Here is a 23,621-nt window from a genome sequence, read left to right on the forward strand (position 1 = left end):
TAATATTCTTTCTTTGTCTTCAATTTTTAATAATTTAATTATGATGCACCTTGGTGAATTTCTCTTTGGATTGAATTTAATTGTTGACTTCTGAGCTTCCTATACCTGGATGTTGTTGTTATTCTCCTTATTTGGAAAGTTTTCAGCCATTATTTTCTTAAATAATCTTTTTAGGCTGTTTTCTCTTTTGTCTCCTTCAGTAATAAAAAGGTTTATTCCCTTTATGGTGTTTCATAATGCTCGTAGGCCTTCTTCACTCTTTCTTGGTCTTTCTTTTCCTCTTCTCATTGGATAAATTTGTATGTTCTGTCTTCAAGCTCACTGATTCTTTTCTCTTTGGATCAAGTCTGTTGTTGAAGATTTCTGGTGAGGTTTTTTGTATTTTTTGTATTCTATAATATTGTATTTATTGTATTCTATACATTTATACATTTATTATATTCTATAATATAAAATTTCTATTTTTATTGTTTTTGTCAAATTTCTCTTTTTATTGCTAGGCAGTTTTTCTTAATTTTCCATACATATTTTCCTGTGATTCTCTGCATTTTTTGAGCATTATTCTGAATTCTTTGTTAGATATGTTATATATCTTTAATTCTTCTGGCTCCATTACTGGAGCTTTGTTGATTTCTTTTGGTGAAGTCATGTTTCCCTGATTTTCCCTTGTGTCTTTATATTCATTCCTGTGCATTTGCTGAAATAGCCACCTCTTCCATCTATTGCAGTTGTTCTTTGGTGGTTTTAGACTTTCACCAATTGTTACCAGAATTTAATCATGGGACCGTTTGTTGCTTTGAATTCTGGGGAGGCCTTATAGTGAGCATCAGAACTAAAATATGGCACCAGAACTTACTCACTGCCCTTCCACTGTTTCCCATGCTGAGGATGACTTATTGCAGTCTGAAGAAAACTTAAGCACACATCAGAATTTAATTGGTAACCTCTCAGGTTTTGCAGGTTAGGGGATTGCTTGACACACTTAGGCTTTGAGAGGAACCCAGCCAGGGTTTTGGGCCTTCACATATACTAGGCTTCCTTTAGCACCAAGACACCAGGCCGCATTCTCAGTATGGCTTCCCAACTGATGGGAAAACAGAACAGATACCAAGATTTTCATGCTTGTCACTGCAATCAGTGTCCCCAGTTTTATTTCCAATTTACCCCACATCATTGAGACCTGTTGGCCCTCCCATTGTTTCCTGTGGAATGAAATCAGTGTGGGCCCCCATGAAGATTCCCAGACTGGTGAGGAGATTAAACATCCACCTTTATTTCTTCCCAAGAAACTGTGAGTCTAAGAAAATTCCCTGAGAGTAGTGTTATGCCTGCTTGGGAGAGGTGGGTGTTTACCAGCTGTGGCTTCTGTCATTTCTGTGGCTCAGGGTATTTTTGTGCTTCTTTTCCAAGTTCTTGTGAACTCAAGGTGGCATTCTTGGCTTTGAATAGTTTCTAGTTGTACTTTTGTTAAGGGGAGTAATGCTGAGGGATCTTCTATCCTACTGTCTTCCTGACATCACTCCTCTTAATTTTCTTTTAAATTATTGTTGAATACAAAGTCTTGTTGCATACTGATGTGGTTTGTATCTGTGTCCTTACCCAAATCTCATGTTCCATTGTAATCCCCAGTGTTGGAGATTGGGCCTGGTGGGAGATGATTGGATCATAAGGGAGGTTTCTCATGAATGGTTTAGCAATATCTCTCGATGCTTTTCTCATGATAGTGAGTGGGAGAATTGTGAGATCTGGTTGTTTAAAAGCGTGTAGCACCTTCCCCCTCCTCTTCCTCGTTCTGTGGCCTTGTAAGATGTGCCTGCTTCCTCTTCATCTTCCACCATTATTGTAAGTTTCCTGAGGCCTCCCCAGAAGCAGAAGTCACTATACTTCCTGTACAACCTGTAGAACCCTGAGCCAGTTAAACTTTTCTTTATAAATTACACACTCTCAGATAATTTTTATAGCAATGAAAAAAGAGACTAATACATACCTTTAATTTTTCTAATTAAAGGACTAATACTAATAACTTTCATTAGATCTTTAATGAATTATAGACTAATTCTAATACATTTAATTTTTCTCCATAGAATTATTACTAATTGTTATTACTTTGCTATAGAATATCCAAATAAAGTGTTTAATTCCCTTTATATATTTTTTTCTTTTTTTGAGATGGAGGCTTGCTCTGCCTTCAGGCTAGTGTAGTGGCGTGATCTCAGCTCACTGCAACTTCCACTTCCTGGGTTCAAGGGATCCTCCTGCCTCAGCCTCCCAAGTAGCTGGGCTGCAGGCACACAGTACCACGCCCAGCTAATTTTTGTATTTTTAGTAGAGACAGGGTTTCACCACATTGGCCAGGATGGTCTCATTCTCTTGACCTCGTGATCTGCCTGCCTTGGCCTCCCAAAGTGCTGGGATTGCAGGTGTGAGTCACCGTGTCTAGCCAGTGCTAAATTTAGTACATTGAAGGAGAGGTTCACTTCTGACAGAACATGGAACTTAAAATGAATATGAGTCAGTCTTTCTTACTACATATGGTAGATTGATCTCTCAGCATTTTGATTGACAGCTAGTATCTCAGTTGTACCATAGATCAGTACTCATCTCTTATGTCACCAGTGTCACAAAAATTGATCTGCCATTACTCTGTTACCTCCGATCTTTGAAGTGGTAGGGTAATAAACTTTTCTATTGGTGATAAACCTAATTTTAGCACAGTTATGTTTCAAATGTATGTTATTGATTGCTAAGAGAATGAATCATTACACAATGCTAAGCAAACAAATACACTGTAAAGCCCACTTATCAGGGTGGATTAGCTTTTTGATGTGCTGCTATTTGGTTTACTAGTATTTTATTGAGGACTTTTGTGTCTATGTTCATCAAGGTTATTGGTCTGAAGTCTTCTCTTTTTGTTGTGTCTCTTCCGGCATTTGGTATCAAGATGATGTTAGCCTCTTGGAATGAATTAGGTTAGAATTCCTTCTCCTCAGTTTTTTGGAACAATTTCTGTAGGAATAGTACCAGCTCTGGATCATACATCTGGTAGAATTCAGCTGTGAATCAGTCTGGTCCAGGACTTTTTCTGTTTGTTAGGCTTTATACTATTCATTTATTTTTGATATTTATTACTGATCTCTTCAGGGTTTCAATTTCTTCCTGGTTCAATCTTGAGAATATATTTTTCAATGGAATATTATGTATTTTATCTTTTTTAGTTTGCATCTATAAAAGTATTCATAATAGTCTCTGAAGGTTTGTGTGTGTGTGTGTGTGTGTGTGTGTGTGTGTGTGTGTATTTCTGTGAGGTCAGTGATAATGTCCCCTATCTCATTTCTGATTGTGTTTATTTGGATCTTCTCTATTTTTTTCTTTATTAATATAGCTAGTAGTCTAGTAATCTTATTTATTCTGCAAAAACAAACTTTTCATTATGTGATCTTTTGTCTTTTTTTCTCAATTTCATTCAGTTCAGCTCTGATTTTTTAAAATTTCTTTTCTTCTGCTAGTTTTTGGGTTGGTTTGCTGTTGTTTTTCCAGTTCCTCGAGCTGTTATGTTAGATTGTTAATTTGAGATCTTTCTAACTTTTTGATGTAGTCATTAGTGCTGTAAACTTTCCTCTTAGTGCTGTTTTAGCTGTGAACCAGAGATTCTGGTATGTTGTATATTTGTTCTCACTGTTTTCAAAAAAATTCTTGAATGCTGCCTTAATTTCATTGTTTACCCAAATGTCATTTAGGAACAGGTTGTTTAATTTTCATGTAATTGTATGGTTTTGAGCGATCTTCATAGCTATTTTTATCGCACTGTGGTCTGAGAGTGTGGTTGGTATGATTTCAGTTTTTTTGAACTTGCTGAGGATTGTTTCATGGCTGATTATGTGTTTGATTTTACAGTACATTTCATGTGCAGATGAGAAGAATGTATATTCTGTTGTTTTGGAAGAGTTTTAGAAGAGTTCTATAGATATCTGTTAGGTACATTTGGTCAAGTGTTGAGTTCAGTTCCTGGATATTTTTGTTAGTTTTCTCCCTTGATGATCTGTCTAATATTGGCAGTGGGGTGTTGAAGTATCTGACTGTTATTGTGTGGTTATCTAAGTCTTTCGTAGGTCTCTAAAAACTTGTTTTATGAATCTGTCTACTGCTGTGTTGGGTGCATATATATTTAGGATAGTTAGGTCTTCTTGTTGAATTGAACTATATGTAATTATGTAATGTGCTTACTTGTCTTTTTGATCATTCTTGGTTTAATGTTTGTTTTGTCTTAAATTAGAACAGCAACTTCTGGTATTTTTTAATTTTACATTTACTTGGTAGATTTTTCTTCATTTCTTTACTTTGAGCCTCTAGGTCTCCTTGCCTGTGAGATAGGTCTCTTTAAGACAGTACTGTATAGTTGGGTGTTTATTTTTTGTCCAACTTGCTACTTTATGCCTTTTAATTGGGGCATTTACCCAGTTTGCATTCAAGATTAATGTTGGTAAGTGGGTATTTGATTCTGTCATCATGTTGTTAGCTTAGTATTATGCAGACTGGATTGTGTAAGTGCTTTATGGTGTGAGTGGACTATGTACTTAGTTGTGTTTTTGTGGTAGCTAGTAACGGTGTTTTATTTCCCTATGTAGGACTTTCTTAAGGACCTCATGTAAGGCAGGTCTGGTGCTACTGAATTCTCTTAGTACTTGCTTGTCTGAAAAGAATTTTATTTTTCCCTCACTTATGAGGCTTAGTGTGGCTGGATCTGAAATTTTTGGTTGGAACTTCTTTTCTTTAAGAATGCTGATGGCCCCCCATCTTTTCTGGTTTGAAGGGTTTCTGCTGAAAGTTTCATTGTTAGCCTGATGGGGTTTCCTTTGTAGGTGACCTGCCCCTTCTGTCTAGCTGTCTTTTTTTTTTTTTATTTCATTACGAACCTGGAAAATCTGATAAGTATGTGTCTTGGGGATGGTTGTCTTGCATAGTATGTTACAGGAGTTCTCTGTATTTTTTTAATATGAATATTGGCCCATCTGGTGACATGAGAGAAATTTTTTGTGGACTGTATCCTTAAACATGTTTTCCAGGTTGCTTGCTCTCTGTTTCTCTCTCTCTCTCTCTCTGCCATGTCAATATGTTACAGATTTGGTCTCTTCACATAATCTCATATTTCTCTGAGGTTTTGTTTGTTCTTTTTTATTTGTTTATATGTCTGATTGAGTTAGTTTGGAGAACTAGTCTTTGAGCTCTGAGATTGTTTCCTCAGCTTGGTCTGTTCTGCTGTTTATACTTTGTGATTGTATTATGGAAGTATTTGTATTGTTTTTCAAGTCTATCAGATTCATTTGTATCTATCTTAAAACAGCCATTTCTTCATTCAGCTCCTGTATCTTTTTATTGTATTTCCTGGATTCTTTGGCTTGGGTTTTGACTTTCTCCAGGATCTTGATGACCTTCATTCCTATGTGTATTCTGTATTTTGTGTCTGTCATTTCAGCCTGGTGCAGAACCATTGCTGGGGATCTAGTATGGGCATTTGGAGGTAAGAAGACACTGGCTTTTTGTGTTACCAGACTTTTTATGCTGTTTGTTTCTCATCTTTCTGGGCTGATGTTCCTTTAATCTTTGAAGCCGCTGTCCTTTGAATGAAGCCTTTTGCTTTTATCTTCTTTGAAGCCCTTTAGTGTTTGATTGTGGTATAGGGTGCCTTTAGTCGACTGGCTTTGATTATGGAAGATTCCAGGGGGCCAGGAAGCCCCCAGCTGTATCTTCTGGCCCCTTGAGGTTATGACCCTGACCGCTAGAGGTGCTGAAGTGTTCCTAATAAGCTAGCCCCAAAACTTTAAGGGGAATGCTAGCTGAAGCGCTCCATAGCGTTGTTGGCAGTGGTATCAGCGCTCACTTGTGCTTGCCAGTCACTGTGGCCTTGCAGTGGAGTGCTTTTGTGTCAGTGGGGTGGTGCACTAGTGGGGGTGAGGTGCTGACAGGGGTGGGCGCACCGGTGTACACTGCGCTCACTTGCGCCAGAGTAGAACCTGCACCGCGGGGGTGGGCGTGCCGGTGTACACTGCGCTCACTTGCGCCAGAGTAGAACCTGCACAGCGGGGGTGGGCGCGCCGGTGTACACTGCGCTCACTTGCACCAGAGTAGAACCTGCACAGCAGGGGTGGGCTGCTGGTGGACGCGAGGTTCTGGAATTTGTGCATGCAGTCGCACCCACCGCTGTGCGGTGGCCTGCCCACACCTCAGCGAGGGCTGGCAGGGGTGGGCAAGGCAGCAGAGTGTGCTCATGACAGCAGCGGTGGGGCAGTGGGGTGCACACTCACATGCCTGGTAGGAAGAGGGTTGGCGAGGTCGTTCGGCCCTTGCGCACACACTGGCAAAGCAGTGAGGGGAGGCTGCAAGTGAGAAGAGGTTGTGGGTGGGCTGGTTTTGTAGACAGAGTCCAGTCTGCTGGACTTCTCTGATGGTTAGACATGGACTGCCAGTGAGGACGCTGTCATGAAGGCATCTGGGAAGTACCCTGGTTGGGCATTTGATGCTGCATTGCAAGCGGGAGCGATCACGCTGGGGCTCCAGGAGAAGCCGGCAGCAGGAGAGGCTGCTCAGATAGAAATGGCTCTGAAACATGGGCAGGACCTCCCTGCTCCTAATCCGACTGTCACCCAAATGCAAAAGTCTAAATTATAGCAGCTTGGTGAGCCTTGGGGGATAGACATCCCTGGCCATTCTCCACTGCAGCCATTTCCCCGACAAACCTTCTGAGCTGTGCCCAGGTTGGAGTCCTGGCACTGGCATCTCTCAAAGCAGCTCTTGCTGCCGGATCAAGTTGTTCCTGGGGGTCCTGAGGTCTCCTACAACTAGGATTATGGGGGTGTGTGGCAAGGATGGGCCACTCCTCACCTGTTAAACTCACCCCTTCCCCAATATTCACTGGGGGCCAGGAGTGGGTCCCAGGGCTCAACAGCCCCATGCAGGATTTCCAGATTCCTCCCGCTTCAGTCCAGTATCTTCGTCCTCCTTCCATCCGCTCTTAATGCCTTCCCTCTGAAGGTTGGCTTGAAGTGTGCTAGTATTCCCAATGCCTGAATCTCTCTGTGAGAGATGTTTAGCCTGGCTGTGTCAGGTTAGCCATCTTGGCTCTTTCCTCTTTTTCTTTTTTTAACTACTTTTTGTCTTTCTGATAATTCTCTTTATCTACCTTACCCAAAATATACCCATAGAGAAAATATACAATTTCCCTTATTGACATATACATTAAATAGAAAAATAAAACAAAACATGCATATTATCTTCTAAAAAATATATATCAATTTTCTATAGCTAGATAAATATTTAATGGAAGAAACAGTGCCTTCTATGTGTGGGCACAAGTTAAAAAAGGAAAATAAAAAGATATAGTACTTCTTTTCTAATACCAGAGTTTGAAATGCTTCCATTCTTATTTTACTTTGTTTTGGTTAGCAACTTAAAATATGAATTATTGCCATCAGAATAAATCTGATTTAGTGAATTTATTTTAAGTTGTATTTGAAAAAAATACCAATATTTGTTATAAATTTAACAATAAAAAATTAAATTAGTTACTTCCTGGTCCTTGATAAGTCCTAAAGCATGACATCATTGTTGAGCTTAGAAAATCTCTTTGCTGATGTAGGTACATCCAATCAATAGGTGGGATTCTGCCACTATATCAAAAAGATGTGTCTGGTCCGCTGATATTTGTTGATGTCACTGATTCCTAGTCCTCTCAGGAATCTCTGTGGCTTTCCAACATTCTCCTGGGAGAAAACACAGCTATTAGTGGACAACTTTTCCGATTTTATTCTGAGTTTTTAAACTATTTTCTGTCCACTTGAAAATTTATGTTACTCACTACATTGCCTTCTCCTGCATTAATTATACTATATTTGGAAGAAATGAACAAAAACTTAAATGTAAAACAGATGATAATATCTACAGGATGCATCTTACTGTCACATATTTTGAATGTTTCTAATTGCAATTAGTTTTCACCCCCCAATATTTATCTTGTCAATGTCATGATTTTGTACTCTCCTGCCTAAAAAGAAAATCTATGTTCTTTCTTTAAATTTTAAAATTATATTTATCCTAATATTTTACATCACTAAGAACATATGACTGTAATCACTTGAAAGGTATTGTGAAAATATGAATGTTTTAGGTACAAACTCAGAGGTGCCAGACAAAATGAAATTAATCAGTATCTACTTGTGTTGAGCAGTTACCAGCACAGATGGTAGCAAATAAGCTTATTGTTTGTCTCAATATATTAATGATGCACAATTACATGTATTTCACTTTGGACGAATATCTGACAGACTAGCAAGCAATATTTTGGAAACATGACCCCTTGATTGATAATGGAGAGAAGTATTTAATATTTATGTCTAACTTAAATTTAATACATTCTATATCATTTTAGATGCCTCCATCCAAACTTTTTAAATTGGGACATGACACAAAGTAATGAAAATAGAGGTTCAGTGACTTTGTGGAGTATGAAGTTAGAATTTTGAATTCTTCATAAACATAGGGGTGATTTTTAAAGATTATGTTTGAAACTTAAGTCTTGATGGTTACCCCCTCAGTAGCCTCTAATCTCTATTTGAAAGATTTATAGGGTGCTAGATTTTTATTTATTTATTTATTTTGGCAGAGTCTGGTTCTGTCACCCAGGATGGAGTGTAGTCGTGCGATCTCGGTTCACTGCAACTTCCACCTCCCAAGTTCAAGTGATTCTCCTGCCTCAGCCTCCCGAGTAGGTGGGACTACAGTCACGCGCCATCATGCCTGGCTAACTTTTATATTTTTAGTAGAGATGGGGTCTCACCATATTGGCCAGGCTGGTCTCGAACTCCTGACCTCATGATCCACCTGCCTCGGCCTTCGAAAGTGCTGGGATTACAGGCATGAGCCACCGTGCCTGGCCTAGATTGTTGAATCAACAAATCAAGCCAACAGGATGATTTGAGGATTTATATAAAACAACTAGAAAACTGAACAGTAATAATTTTTATTTTTAATGAAATATATCAATAATTGAATGTTAAAAGGTGTGATGTAAATGATCATTGTTGAAAAGAAAGAGTGATCAGTCAAGTGATTTTTATTGTTATTGCTGTGGGCTTAAGAAATAAGAATGTGGAATTAATGAGAAGTTGAGAATTTTCTGAGGGGTTGGGTAAGAAAGTACAAGAGATATAGAGAAGTACAGTATGTGGGCAGAAAGCAGTCTTTTTTCCCTCTAGAAGATTAACACATAGACAAAAGAAGACCAGTGAGGAACCCACAATCTTGGGAAGAACACATAACAGAGTATCCACAGGGAGCTGTATCCCAGAAAGGGCACTAGATGAGAAATTCAGACTTCATTTTTTCATCTATAAAATGAGAATTGTTCATTCTCTTTAATCTGACTAATATGAACTTCATGAAGATATTTTAAAATTGTAAATGATATGAAATATAATAATAGATAATACTGGCATTATATTAGTTATAAAAAAAATAATATCCACATATAACTCTTAACATCCTCATATGAGTAGGAATGGGCAGTACTAACTTTGGAGCTATAATGTACTCATTATTTGAAAAAACTGTCAAAATCCACTCTCTTTCTAAATAATTGGTTAATATGATATTAAAATGTAAAATGAAGAATATTCCATGAAAATTACATGATAAGTGTACCACTTTAGTACTTATTTAAAATTTTGTTCTTTATACATTACTAGGGTGTTATTCATAAGTGCAACATTCAGAAATTTACATATTTTCTCAAGAATTTGGGGAGAATGTAATGAATGTTCTCTTCTTGCTTAAAAACACTCACAAATTAATTTGCAACTTATTATTGACTATAAAGTTATTCATATTTCTCTGCCAAATGAGAAAACCCAGTTCATATCTGAAATATAACACTTTTTCTTTCTAAATAAAGAGCAATTTTTACTATTTTTGAAACATCCTATTTATGACTTATCACTACAAGTTAATATGCACATTGTGGAGTTTAGTTTTGTTATTCGTATGGAGGATTTTAGGTATTATAGCCACCTTATAAAGATCTGAAATGAGTTTTAGTTGTGACATGTTTTGTCTTTAGGTTCTATTTATATTTTCAGTTTAGGTGGAAATAGTTCCCTGTTGACATGTCCACTGCTTACTTTTTGTTACTATCCTTTGCTTACTTTTCTGCCTCCAAAAGTTTGTGGCTTTATAATCGATTTACCTTTAATTCACTATAATCTTCATCACAGTAGAATGAAGTAAGCTTGTCAGATGTGATTCCTAGCTCTTTTTATATTTAGGAATTCAAAGGCAATAGCAACTTGAGAGCCATCTTTTCAGAAATCTCAGTACATTGCCAACTGCAATCTCATATACTAAGTAAATATATGAATGGAAACATTGTTTACATTTCCATTTATTTTGTTACTATTCCAATTGCTACTTATTGTCAGGGTTTATTCCATCCTGTAAACTGCCACTCCAAACCATAGGAGAAGGAACCACCTTTGCAAAATGCAATTAAAGTAGCCACTTCCTCCAGCTACCTGGACGTAGTGATTGTCCACACCTTGTCTAAGCTGGGCCAATTAGATTCTCTCAGAATTTGGAATTGGGTCTCACAGATAATCAGTCTCTGCAGTCATTTGAATTAAGTTAGTGTAAACTCAAGATGAAAGAGTTCAACCTTGTTTAGCTTGTGTGTATAGGAAGAGAAACAGAGAATGCCAAACCAGCGAGAAGATAAGAGGATGGGGGAGAGGGAGTCAGAATGAAGAAAAGGGTGAGGGGATAAGAGAGAGGGAGAGAGAATGATGAAGAGGGTGAGGGGCTGAGGGAGAGGGAGAGAGAATGATAGAAATGGTGAGAGGATGAGGGAGAGAGAATGATGAAGAGGGCAAGGGAATGAGGGAGAAAGAGAGAATGAGGGAGAGGGACAGGGAATGAGGAAGGGTGAGATGGAGGATGATAGAAAGGATGAGAGAGGAGGAGGAGGAGAAGAAGGAGAGAGACAAGATGAGGAGAGAGGAAAGAGAGGAAGAGGGAAGCCTGAAAAGAGGAGAAGAAAGGAACAGGAGAGATGAAGGGAGGGAAGAGAGAGAAATAACAGGGATTAGGAAGGAAGAAAGATAAATGAGAGAGAGAGAGAGATTGACTGTAGGAAAGAGCAGAATGAAGAGATTAGGTGTCTTCAGAGAAATAGAAAGAAGCTGAGGCTTCATGCCTCTTTTTATTCCTTGATGCTAGTGCCAGAATCTTGACTTCACTCTCTGCTCTTGGTTTCCTTGAGGTCCACCTATATTGTTTATTTATTTTGCCTCACTCGTTCAATCCGAAGAACCTTAACCAAGATATAAATTAAATCAAAGCTTTACTAATATCATAATTTAAAAATCAAATGGATTGTTTTGGTTTTTGAACATTTAAAGCCATTTAATATCTTGTTTTGCTATAGAAATAATAATTTCTTTAGCGTATTTGAAAAATGCACACATGACCGGGTGCAATGGCTCACACCTGTAATCCCAGCACTTTGGGAGGCCAAGGCAGGCGAATCACAAGGTCAAGAGATTGAGACCATTCTGGCAAACATGGTGAAACCCCGTCTCTACTAAAAATGCAAAAAATTGCTGGGTGTGGTGATGCGCGCCTATAGTCCCAGCTACTCAGGAGGCTAAGGCAAGAGGATCGCTTGAACCTGGGAGGCGGAGATTGCAGTGAGCCAAGATTGCGCCACTGCATTCCAGCCTGGCCAGAGTAAGACTCCACCAAAAATAAATAAATAAATACATACATAAATAAATAACCACAAGAAAAATGCACATATTTAACAAAAAATAAATAAAATTTACCTCTGATCTCACCATCTGGAAGTAGCTTTCACTAATGTTTTAGTACATTTTCTTATAATCTTCTGTGCATGCCAGTACATACACACACACACAACATATTCATTCTTTCTGGACACTAATCAACAGTATGTACAGTTTTACATTATGTTATTTTTATTGAACGAAATGAAGTTTCGAAGACATGGCTTTTATTCAGTATTATCCCACTTAATTAACCATTATTGTATTTATAATCATTCTGGATTTTTAATTTAAACAGTGTGAATTATAGCTTCATTAGTGCTATGATTTTTTATTTCTTCATTTAGTCAATAAATCTTTATTAAGTACTCACTCTGTACCAAACATTTTGACACAACTAACCAGGAAGATGCGTGTCTTGAGGGGATTGTAGCTTTACAGTGAGAAAGACTAGTAAGCAATACCTTCATTCAATTCAGGTCACTCAATTCTTTGAGGGAAAGCGGGTAAGCAACTACTTCCTAGGGGGAAACTGGGTCTTGAACTGAGTCTCAATACATGAATAAATGAGAGGAGGATACACGTGAAGTAGCAGGAGATAAATTAGAAAGGCAGGCAGGTACATCTAGTTCTAGATCCTTGAGGAATCGCCATACTGTTTTCCATAATGGTTGAACTAGTTTACAATCCCACCAACAGTGTAAAAGTGTTCCTATTTCTCCACATCCTCTCCAGCACCTGTTGTTTCCTGACTTTTTAATGATCGCCACTCTAACTGGTACCATATGACCCAGCCATCCCATTACTGGGTATATACCCAAAGGATTATAAATCATGCTGCTATAAAGACACATGCACACGTATGTTTATTGCAGCACTATTCACAATAGCAAAGACTTGGAATCAACCCAGATGTCCATCAGTGACAGACTGGATTAAGAAAATGTGGCACATATACACCATGGAATACTATGCAGCCATCAAAAAGGATGAGTTTGTGTCCTTTGTAGGGACATGGATGCAGCTGGAAACCATCATTCTTAGCAAACTATCACACGAACAGAAAACCAAACACCGCATGTTCTCACTCATAGGTGGGAACTGAACAATGAGATCACTTGGACTCGGGAAGGGGAACATCACACACCGGGGCCTGTCATGGGGAGCGGGGAGAGGGGAGGGATTGCATTGGGAGTTATACCTGATGTAAATGATGAGTTGATGGGTGCTGACGAGTTGATGGGTGCAGCACACCAACATGGCACAAGTGTACATATATAACAAACCTGCACGTTATGCACATGTACCCTAGAACTTAAAGTATAATAATAATAATAAATTTAAAAAAAATTTAAAAAAAAAAAAAAAGAAAGGCAGGCAGGACTCAGATCATGGGGAGGGAGGAGAGAGAAGGGGAGTGAAGGCTTACTTGCCATTATATAAGGAATGGATATCACTGAACATTTCAAATATGCATGTTGGTGGTGGGAAGGGGAGTAAGAATGTAGTAGATTTGCATTTTTAAATGATTATGTGACAGTAGAAGATTGATTTCTCAGGCATAAAACTTGAAGTGGGAAAGTTACTTGAAGTGAGAAATCTACTGAAATAGTCCACATAGGAAATGAGATCTAATATTACACTACTAGAGGAGAGAGATTAAGTTATGGCTATATTGAGAAGACAGTTTATGGTATTTGACAACTAGTTGGCTGTCAGAAGGTGAAGGGTAAGGACAAACTCAAATTGCTCTCAATCTTCTGGCTTGCTATTATTTTATGAGGTATAGAATATAAGAGGAGGGACAAGTTCAGTAGAAAGTATGGATTTAGGTGTGTTTGGCTTGTGTTCCCTGTTGATCATCCAGGTAGAGGTGACTAGTTGTCAGCTAGTGCTGCCATCACAGAGTATCACAGACAGGGTGGTATAAACAATAGAAATTTATTTTCTCAATTTTAGGATCTAGAAGTCTGAGATTAGAGTGCCAGCATGGGCAGGTTCTGGTCAGTCTTTTTCCTGACTTGCAGTGGCCACTTCCTCTCTGTGTTCTCATATGCAGGAGAGAGTGTAAGTTATCATTCTACCTTTCTCTTCTTACAATATAACAGTCCTATTGTATTAGGGCCCCACTCTTATGACCTCATTTGACCTTAATTATCTCCTGCAAACCCTAGCTCCAAATACATTTAGAATGTTTAGAGCTTCAACCTGTGAATGAATTTGGGAGAGTAGGGATATTTCAGTTCGTAACAGCTAGACATAAATCTAGAAGTTAGTGACACCTAGAAATTGGAAGTATAGTTGGGTATGCCTCATCATGAGATTGGGTAGGTACACCCAATCAAGCGTCCGGAGAAAGAATGGAAAAGGGTCCAGAACTGAAGCATTTATGTTGTTCTCGGAAGAAGAGAAGATAGCAAAAAAGACTGAAAAGGTAGGGTCAGGGAGTTGGAGGACAAGCAGGAAGCAGGATGCCTCTGCATGTAAGGAAGCAGATAATTTTATCTAGAGTAGAAGATTCAACAGCATCAAATGATATGTAGAAGTCAAAGAAAATTAGTGAGCAGCTATTTTACCTATCTAAACAAGTCAGATCCCAGTCTTTTGTTCTTGACAGCATATGGTATTGGGGATATTTACTCATTCCTCACCTCTTCCTTGTTCCTAGTTTCTTTTTAGCTATTCCGTCTGTCTTGTTTACCACTGTTCTGTGTTACATTGCTTGTAGTGAACAATGTCAATAACATAACATTGGACTACTTAACAATATAGAAACATTGCTTTCTGTCTGCTTTTCCATAGTCAGTAGATTGATATTTTTAATGTTTGATCATATTTTAAAAATGATCCCTGACTGCTAATCTCATAACATGAGATTAGCAGGGCAAACTGCCGAATGGACAACATATACCTAATCAATGAAAATATGTCATAGATGAGTCACACTTTAGACACTAATCCATAATGGGTCTCTATTTGGAGTTATTTGAATGACATGTGAGATATATAATCCAAAAGAAATAAGCTTAGAACTGTTTAAGCATGACCTTTCCTAGGAGAAATAAAAAATAAATTAAAAAGTTATTTTCAGAAGGAGAGATATTAAACTCATTCCTAGAGTTAAGAAAAGAATGTTAGGAAAAGATTTACCAAAATAAATTGTATAATATCTATAAATATCATGGGGGATAAATAAATAGGAACTGGGAATACATCTCCAGGTATTTTCACAGAACAGCTTAACGACAAAGACATTTTCTAAGGCTTAAATGTAGCATTATTTTGAATTGTAAAAATACAACAAGTTAAACAATATTTGTTGTAAAAATGTTTCTCATATATTATTACATATTGCACATCAAGAATATTTTTAAATAAAGTGAATATTATATACTTGCTTTTTTGGTAAACATTGCCTAAGTAAAATATGCAATTTTGGCTTTTGCTCTCAAAAACAAGCCTTGATGTTCACATAGTTAGAGCTGCAACTGTAGAGCACTGTTGCCAAAGGAGGATGGTAAACTTTTTGGTAATGCTGAACCTACTAGCAGGTGAGGGCATTTAGCATACTGATGGTGATATGAACTAAAGGAAATGTTGACACTGTCCTAAACAATATTCCTTTTATTTTTAAAGTTATTTCCTTGAGGGCAAAATCATAACCTGTATAAGCTCATAGTACATTATGGCTTATTATTTTGCCTTTGCTATATTGCTAAGAAAATTAATTTGCTTATCCTGATAAATTTATTCTTCACAAGGCCATGAATATTATTTTTTCCCAATAGCTTGTAATTTCATTATAGCTTGCAAGTCGATTTTTTCTTTTGTTATTTGCTTCAGTATTTCGCCAAACATAAAATTTTAGATAAATATTCCACTTGGGGGATTATTGTGCCATCCTCTTCTTTCTACTTAAAAGATGCACTTTTTAAAAAGGCAATGTATTTGTCCTTCTCATCTTCCAAAATCTCAAAAATATTCAATGAATTCTAATAAATAGTATTTTTTCTGTGATTATTTTGGCCAGTTCATTATGGAATTGGGGTCTTGCAGAAGTATATAAATTTTTAAATTGTTTAACTTGGCTCATATTTTTATTAGAAGTTGTTTATATTTTAATCAAGGCTTTTCATTCTGCTGCATTTTGTGGGGCATAATTGTGTTTTCATAAGGAAATATATGATACAATATATGAATCAATAACTAAACAGGAGACTTAGACTTACTTCCAACTCCTTTTTGGGGATTAAAAAAAAAATGGGCAGGAGCATCACTTCCAGCTGTAGAACAGCAAGCAAAAAAACTAGAGAGTTTGCAGATTCACAACTTTTCTTGGACTCATCAGAGAACTAAGGTCATAAGGCAACCAACTAACCTGAAACTTAGGAGGAGACACAAGCACTTATTTTACTGGAGCAGATATCTCCAGATGGCAGTAAGAATTTAGCTGAATTTTTAAATCGAATTGATAAAGCCAGTTGCGCACTAGAAAGATAATATAGCAACCCTATTGTCTGCAGATATGAGGGGATTTGCACCGCAGGCTTTTCTCCATAGACTTCAATGTATACTCAAAAAAAAAAAAAAAAAAAAAAAAAACGGCTAGAGTCCTCTGAAAGCATCTCTTCTGATACAGGCATAGCATAAGAAGTACAGGAATCAGTCTGAGAAAGGCAGGAATCATCACCTGGATCCTTCTCCCCTTCCCCCTACAGAAGAACCTGGATCCTTCTCCCCTTCCCCCTACAGAAGAAAAGCCTTAAACTGCTAAGTGTAGGACAGCGGTTCTCTGAAACACAGTGTAAAAGGAAGACCTAAAGTTGAGAGTGGAGCAGATACTGAGAAAAGAAATGGCTATCCATGTATTACCCATCCTAAACACGAGAGAATACTAGAGGAATTTGCAGCCTGTGATGCCAGGTAACCTTGGTAACAACAAATCCCAAACCTAGCTTAACTCCTGAGTAGAGTGATTCACACTCCAGACCTAGCAGAAGGACAGTCATTCTCATTTAAAGACATAAACACTATTTACTCATTCTTTAATGTCCTACACAAGATATTTAGTTTTAAACAAAATGTACAAGATGTGTACAATGGCAACAAAAAATGGGCACACTGCCAAAACAAAAAGAATTTAACAAAACCAAAGATATGACTTACATAATAAAACTATCAGATAGAAAACTTTTAATTACTGTCATTAATATTTTAAAGACTCAAATGGGAAAAGTGAACAATATGCACATCACATAGGTAATTTTTAGCAGGCAACTGGAAACCATAAGATTCACATGGAAATACTAGAACTGAAAAACATAGCAACAAAAGTGAAGAATGCATTTGATGGGCTCATCAATATGCTTGGTACACCTGAGGAAAGAATTATTGTACTTGAAAACAGGTAAATTGAGAGCTGAGGTACAATAGTGTATTTGCAATCTTCTGGGAAGTAATCTTAAATATGTGTACTTGTAATCCCAGATGGAGAAAAAGAGAACAAGACCAAAGAAATATTTGAGGAAATAATGGCAAATAATTATCTGAAATTAATGATAAAGAAATTAATAAGGATTTAATGAGAAAAAAATCAATGAGAGACACCAAAACAGATTGAAGAAGCTCAGAGAACAGTACACACATAAACACATATATAAAAAGGAAACCATACTCAAATTGCTAAAAACTGAAGATAAAAAGAGAATTTGGAAGACATCCCAAGAAAAAGACATATTATGTACAGTGGACTTGTTATCAGAAACAAGACAAGTAAGAAGACAAAAGGATGACATCTTGAAACTGATGGAAGATAGCTACTCTCAACCCAGAATTTTATAACCACTGAAAGTTATCATGATGAAGGAGAAATGAAGATGTTGTTTGACATATAAAAATGGGGAGAATTTATTGTCAGCAGAGCTTCTATATAAGAAATATTAAAGGAGGTTCTTTAGGGATATGGAATGTAATACCAGAGTTAAACTTGGTTATTGATATGGTTTGGTTCTGTATACCCACTGAAATCTCACATCAAATTGTAATTCCCACATGTCAGGGGAGGGACCTGGTGGGAAGTTATTGGATCATGGGGGCAGATTTACCCCTTGCTGTTCCCGTGATAGTGAGTGAGATCTCATGAGATCTGGCTTTTAAAAGTTTGTATCATTAAAAAGTCAGGTAACAACAGGTGCTGGAGAGGATGTGGAGAAATAGGAACACTTTTACATTGTTGGTGGGATTGTAAACTAGTTCAACCATTATGGAAAACAGTATGGCGATTCCTCAAGGATCTAGAACTAGACGTACCATATGACCCAGCCATCCCATTACTGGGTATATACCCAAAGGATTATAAATCATGCTGCTATAAAGACACATGCACACGTATGTTTATTGCAGCACTATTCACAATAGCAAAGAATTGGAATCAACCCAGATGTCCATCATTGACAGACTGGATTAAGAAAATGTGGCACATATACACCATGGAACGCTATGCAGCCATAAAAAAGGATGAGTTTGTGTCCTTTGTAGGGACATGGATGCAGCTGGAAACCATCATTCTTAGCAAACTATCACAAGAACAGAAAACCAAACACCGTATGTTCTCACTCATAGGTGGGAACTGAACAATGAGATCACTTGGACTCGGGAAGGGGAACATCACACACTGGGGCCTATCATGGGGAGGGGGGAAGGGGGAGGGATTGCATTGGGAGTTATACCTGATGTAAATGACGAGTTGATGGGTGCTGACGAGTTGATGGGTGCAGCACAGCAACATGGCACAAGTATACATATGTAACAAACCTGCACATTATGCACATGTACCCTAGAACTTAAAGTATAATAATAATAAAAAAATAAATAAAAATAAAAATAAAAGTTTGTAGCACTCCCACCTTCACTTGCCCTCTCTCCTGTTGTGCTGTGGGAAGCTGTACCTTGCTTCCCCTTCACCTTCTGCCATGATTATAAGTTTCCTGAGGCCTCCCAGTCATGTTTTTTGTTAAGCCTGTGGAACTGTGAGTCAATTAAACCTATTTTCTTCATAAATTATCCAGTCTTACTTTGTTCTTTACAGCAGTGTGAAAACAGTCTAGTATAGCTATACAGAAAGAAGTGAAGGGCGCTGAAAATAAAATGAATGAAGGTAAAAATAACACATGTTTCTCATATTTTTAGTTGCTCTAGAAGATAACTGACCACTTATTAAAAAATAATAGCAATGCGATATTTATTTATCTTACATGTAAAAATAAAATATATGACAAAATACTATAAATGTTGTGTAGGAGAAGTATTGGGATGTAGTGTTACAACATTCTTATAATACATATTAAACAATATAACATTTGGGAGTTGACTAAAGATATATAACTTAAACTAGGGTAAGCATTAGACTCTTTTTGAAAAATTATGTATTGTAAGTTAATACCAGAGGTAATATGGTATCATAAAATATATTTAATCAAAAAAAGAGAAGAAGAAAAAATAAACAACATATGGAACAAGTAGAGAACAGACAGAAAGATGGTAGATTTTTAATTTAGCAATGTTAATAATTACATTAAATGAAAATAGTCTAAACACATTCATTTAAAAACTGAATGACAGATTAGGTAATAAAAGCAAGATCCAAATATATAGTGTGTACAAGAAACCCACTTTATGTGTATGGATATGTATAGAAAAGTAAAAGAATAGAGAAAGAGAGATTATGAAAACATCAACCAAAAAAACTGGAATTGCTATATTAATATCATTAGAGCTCAAATTAAATATATTAACAAGGTTAAAGATGAACATTAAATAATGACAAAGAAGTCAATTTTCCAGGAAGACATCTTCAGTCCCCAAAAAGTGTTTAGATATATATGTACTTAACAACATAGATTCAAAATATATAAGGCAAAAATGAATAGACTTGAAAGGATAAATAGATAAATCCATAATTATATTGGAAGGCTGTAACAGTCCTTTCTCACTAATTAATAAAACAACCAAATAGAAAATGAGTAAATATAAAGAAGACCTGAGCAACACAATAAACTCAATCAACCAATTTGACCTAATTTATATTTATATAACAGTCTAAGCAACAATGCAGCTAAAGCAACTCTTCAATTTGATGCTTATATAGTATTAGAACAGAAAAAACCTCAAATTCATGATCTAATCTGCCATCCTAAGATACTATAAAAGTAAGTGCAAATTAAACCCAGGGCAAGCAGGAGGAAAAACTAGTAAATATAGACGCAGCAACCAAATAAATTGGAAACAGACTAATCAAGAGAATGAATGAAATTAAAAGCTGATATTTGAAAAAAAAAAAGGTATTAAAATATAATAAACCTAATTTTGAAAGATATAAAACACTAACTTTCACTAAAAATATAGGTTATGCGAGTAGTCCTGTTTGTATTTAAAAGTCATTTAATGAAGACACCTCTAGACTCAGATAGATTACTAGTGAAGTCTATTAGCCTGTTAAGAAAAAAATATATAAATTCTACCCAGTCACTTCCAGAAAGGAGAAGAAGCACTTTCAATTTATCTAATACTGAAACCAGACACAGACATCACCAAGAAAAGAAATTGCCAGCCAACACACCAATACTTCTCATGAATATAGATACAAGAATGTTCAATAAAATTTTATGAAAAACATCATCTAGTAATATATTAAAAGGATATTATATTATGAGAAAATTGTATATCTCCAGAATATCCAAAATTGATTTAACATTAGAAAATCAAACAGTGTAATCAATTGTATTAAGAGAATAAAGAAGAAAATTCATATGATGATCTCATAAATGCAGAAAAAGCATTTGACAAAATTCAAAATCTATTCCTGGTAAACTTCTGAAAACACTAAAAATAGGAAGATAATTAGTTAACCTTAAATAAGACACTTATTATGGAAATAACTGGCATCATATTTATTAGTGAAAGACTCAGTGCATTTCCACTAAGATCAGGAACGAGGTGGTGAACATATAGCATATTATAGTCCTTTTTTTTTTTTTTTTACATTGTCCTTGTGGCGTGCAACCTTACTAAAATCTATTAGTTTCAGGATTTGTTTTATAGATTGTTGGGGATTTTCTACATAGAAACCATTATTGCATGTAAATAGATATTGGTGGGAAATATACAGTCGCAGAACAAACTTATACCATTATTATTAATTAATTTTCTTAAAAAGGTGCAGAAAATTCAATGGAGAAAGGTATTTTCAATAAATTGTGCAGAAAGCAATTGGACGTCTATATCTAAAAAATGAACATAGACCCATGTTTCACACCTTATATAAAATTTAATTCAATTGTATTATAAGTCTGAATGTAAAACAAAATGTAAAACTTTTGAAGAAATACAATATTTGTGACTTGGAGTTCAACAAATTCTCAGATATGATACCAAAGTCGACCGGGTGCAGTGGCTCACGCCTGTAATCCCAGCACTTTGGGAGGCCGAGGCAGGCAGACTACGAGGTCAGGAAATCGAGACCATCCTGGTTAACATGGTGAAACCCCATCTCTACTGAAAATACAAAAAATCAGACAGAGGAGGTGCCGGGCGCCTGTAGTCCCAGCTACTCGGGAGGCTGAGGCAGGGGAATGGCGTGAACTTGAGAGGCGGGGCTTGCAGTGAGCTGAAAAGGCGCCACTGCACTGCAGCCTGGGCGACAGAGTGAGACTCCGTTTCAAAAAAAAAAAAAAATTCTTAGATATGATACCAAAGTCATCATCCATAAAAGAAAATATAAATATATTTAACTTTAACAATATAAATTTTTGGTCTTGAGAAAACATTAAGACAATGAAAAGAGAAACCGCAGACTGGGAGAACGTATTTATTTACAAGTCAATTAATTGACAAAGGATTTATATTCAGAATATATAAAGAACTCATACAACTCACTAATAGTAAAAACTATCTAATGAAAACAAATGAGTAAAAGATTAACAGGTTCTTCACCATAAAAGACATATGGATGGCAAATAAGCACATGAAAATATGCTTAACCTCATTACTTGTTAGGAAATGGAAATATAAAACAAAATGAGATACCACTACACACCTATTATTATAACTTTAAAAAAACTGAAAGAGGCCGGGCGCGGTGGCTTACGCCTGTAATTCCAGCACTTTTGGATGCTGAGGCGGGTGGATCATGAGGTCAGGAGTTCGAGACCAGCCTGACAAACATAGTGAAACCCCATCTCTACTAAAAATACGAAAAATTAGCCGGGCATGGTGGCAGGCGCCTGTAATCCCAGCTACTCGGGAGGCTGAGGCAAGATAATCGCTTGAACCTGGGGATTGGAGGTTGCAGTGAGCCGAGATCACTCCACTGCACTCCAGCCCCGGCAACAGTGCAAGATTCCGTTAAAAAACAAAACAAAACAAAAACACCTGAAAGGAATGAGTGCTGGGGAGAATCTGGAGTGACTGGAGCCCTCAGACATTGCTGGTGAGAATGCAAATGGCTGTCATGACACTTTGGGAAACAGCTTGGTAGTTTCTTATGAAGTTGAACTTGCTTTATGACTCAGCCGTCACGCTACAAGGTATATACTCAAGAGAAATGAAAACTTAGGTTCACACAAAATCTTGTACATAAATATTTTAGTAGCTTTATTTATAATCACCAGAAATTGGAAGCCATTAAGATGCGTTCAACCAGTGAATTCGTAAACAAACGGTGGTATAACCTTATAATGGACACTCAACCCTAAAAACTGAATGAACTATTGATATACACACACACACACACACACGTTACATGTTTCCATTTGTATGATATATTGGAAAATATCTTGTAAATAAAATATTTTGAATAAAATTAGATTCAGTAGGTGCAGTTTTGGTTTCACTTGGTTTTCTTTTTTTATTATTTGTATAAATTTAAGGCATGCAAGAGCAATTTTGTTACGTGGATATATTGCATAATGGTAAAGTCTGAGCTTTTAGTATAACCATCACTTGAATAGTGTACGTTGTACTCATTAAGTAATTTCTCATCCCTCACTACGCTCTCATCCTCCCATCCTTTTGAGCTTTTCCACTGTCCATTATCCACACTCTGTGTCCATTTAATAATGTACACATGCTTAGTTTGGACTTATAAGTGAGAAAATGTGGCATCTGTCTTCCTGTTTCTGAGTTATTTCACTTCAGATGTTGGCTTCTAGTTCATCTGTGTTGATACAAAAGATATGATTTCAGTCTTTTTATGGCTGAATAGTAGTCCATTGAAAAAATGCTCAACACTGCTAATCACAGATAACTACAAGTTAAAACCGTCGTGAGGAATCATCTTACACCAGTCAGAATGGCTATTATTAAAAAGTCAAAAAAGAACAGAAGTTAGCAAAGATAAGGAGGAAATGGAATACTTATACACACTTAGTGGGAATGTAAATTAATACAACCTCTATGGAAAAAAGTACAATGCCGTCTCAGAGAACTAAAAAATAGAACTATCATTTGCTACAGCAATCCAGTACTGGGTATGTTCACTTGTATATTTATCACAGCACTATTCACAATAGTAAAGATATGGAGCCGACTAAGTGTTATCAGTGGATGATTGGATAAAGTAAATGTGGAGTATATACACACACATACATACACACTTGGATTTCTTATTGCTTGTCTCTTACAGTATGTGTGTTTGTATGTTTGTGTGATGCTTTTATTAGTAAGCATTTTGGATTAAAATATTATTTGCCATATAAATGAATCCACATAACCTGTAGCTTAATTATTTTTATGTGGTGT

General features: G+C 36.6%; 1 protein-coding gene across 7 annotated transcripts in view; it reads left to right on the forward strand.

Moving 5' to 3' along the window:
- The window catches only part of GALNT13 (polypeptide N-acetylgalactosaminyltransferase 13), a 590,308-nt gene that overhangs the window by 138,107 nt on the left and 428,580 nt on the right, over window positions 1-23,621 (forward strand). For 5 of the 7 annotated variants that reach the window (XM_031651262.1, XM_031651267.1, XM_031651263.1 and 2 more), the window contains one exon: window positions 5,474-5,518. The exons of the other annotated variants lie outside the window; for them this stretch is intronic. In XM_031651262.1, the coding sequence (XP_031507122.1) occupies window positions 5,474-5,518 (45 nt within the window). The remainder of the gene's footprint in view (window positions 1-5,473; window positions 5,519-23,621) is intronic. 7 annotated transcript variants of the gene reach the window in all.

Source organism: Papio anubis, chromosome 10 (genome assembly GCF_008728515.1).
Source record: "Papio anubis isolate 15944 chromosome 10, Panubis1.0, whole genome shotgun sequence".
NCBI classification, from domain to species: Eukaryota; Metazoa; Chordata; class Mammalia; order Primates; family Cercopithecidae; genus Papio; species Papio anubis.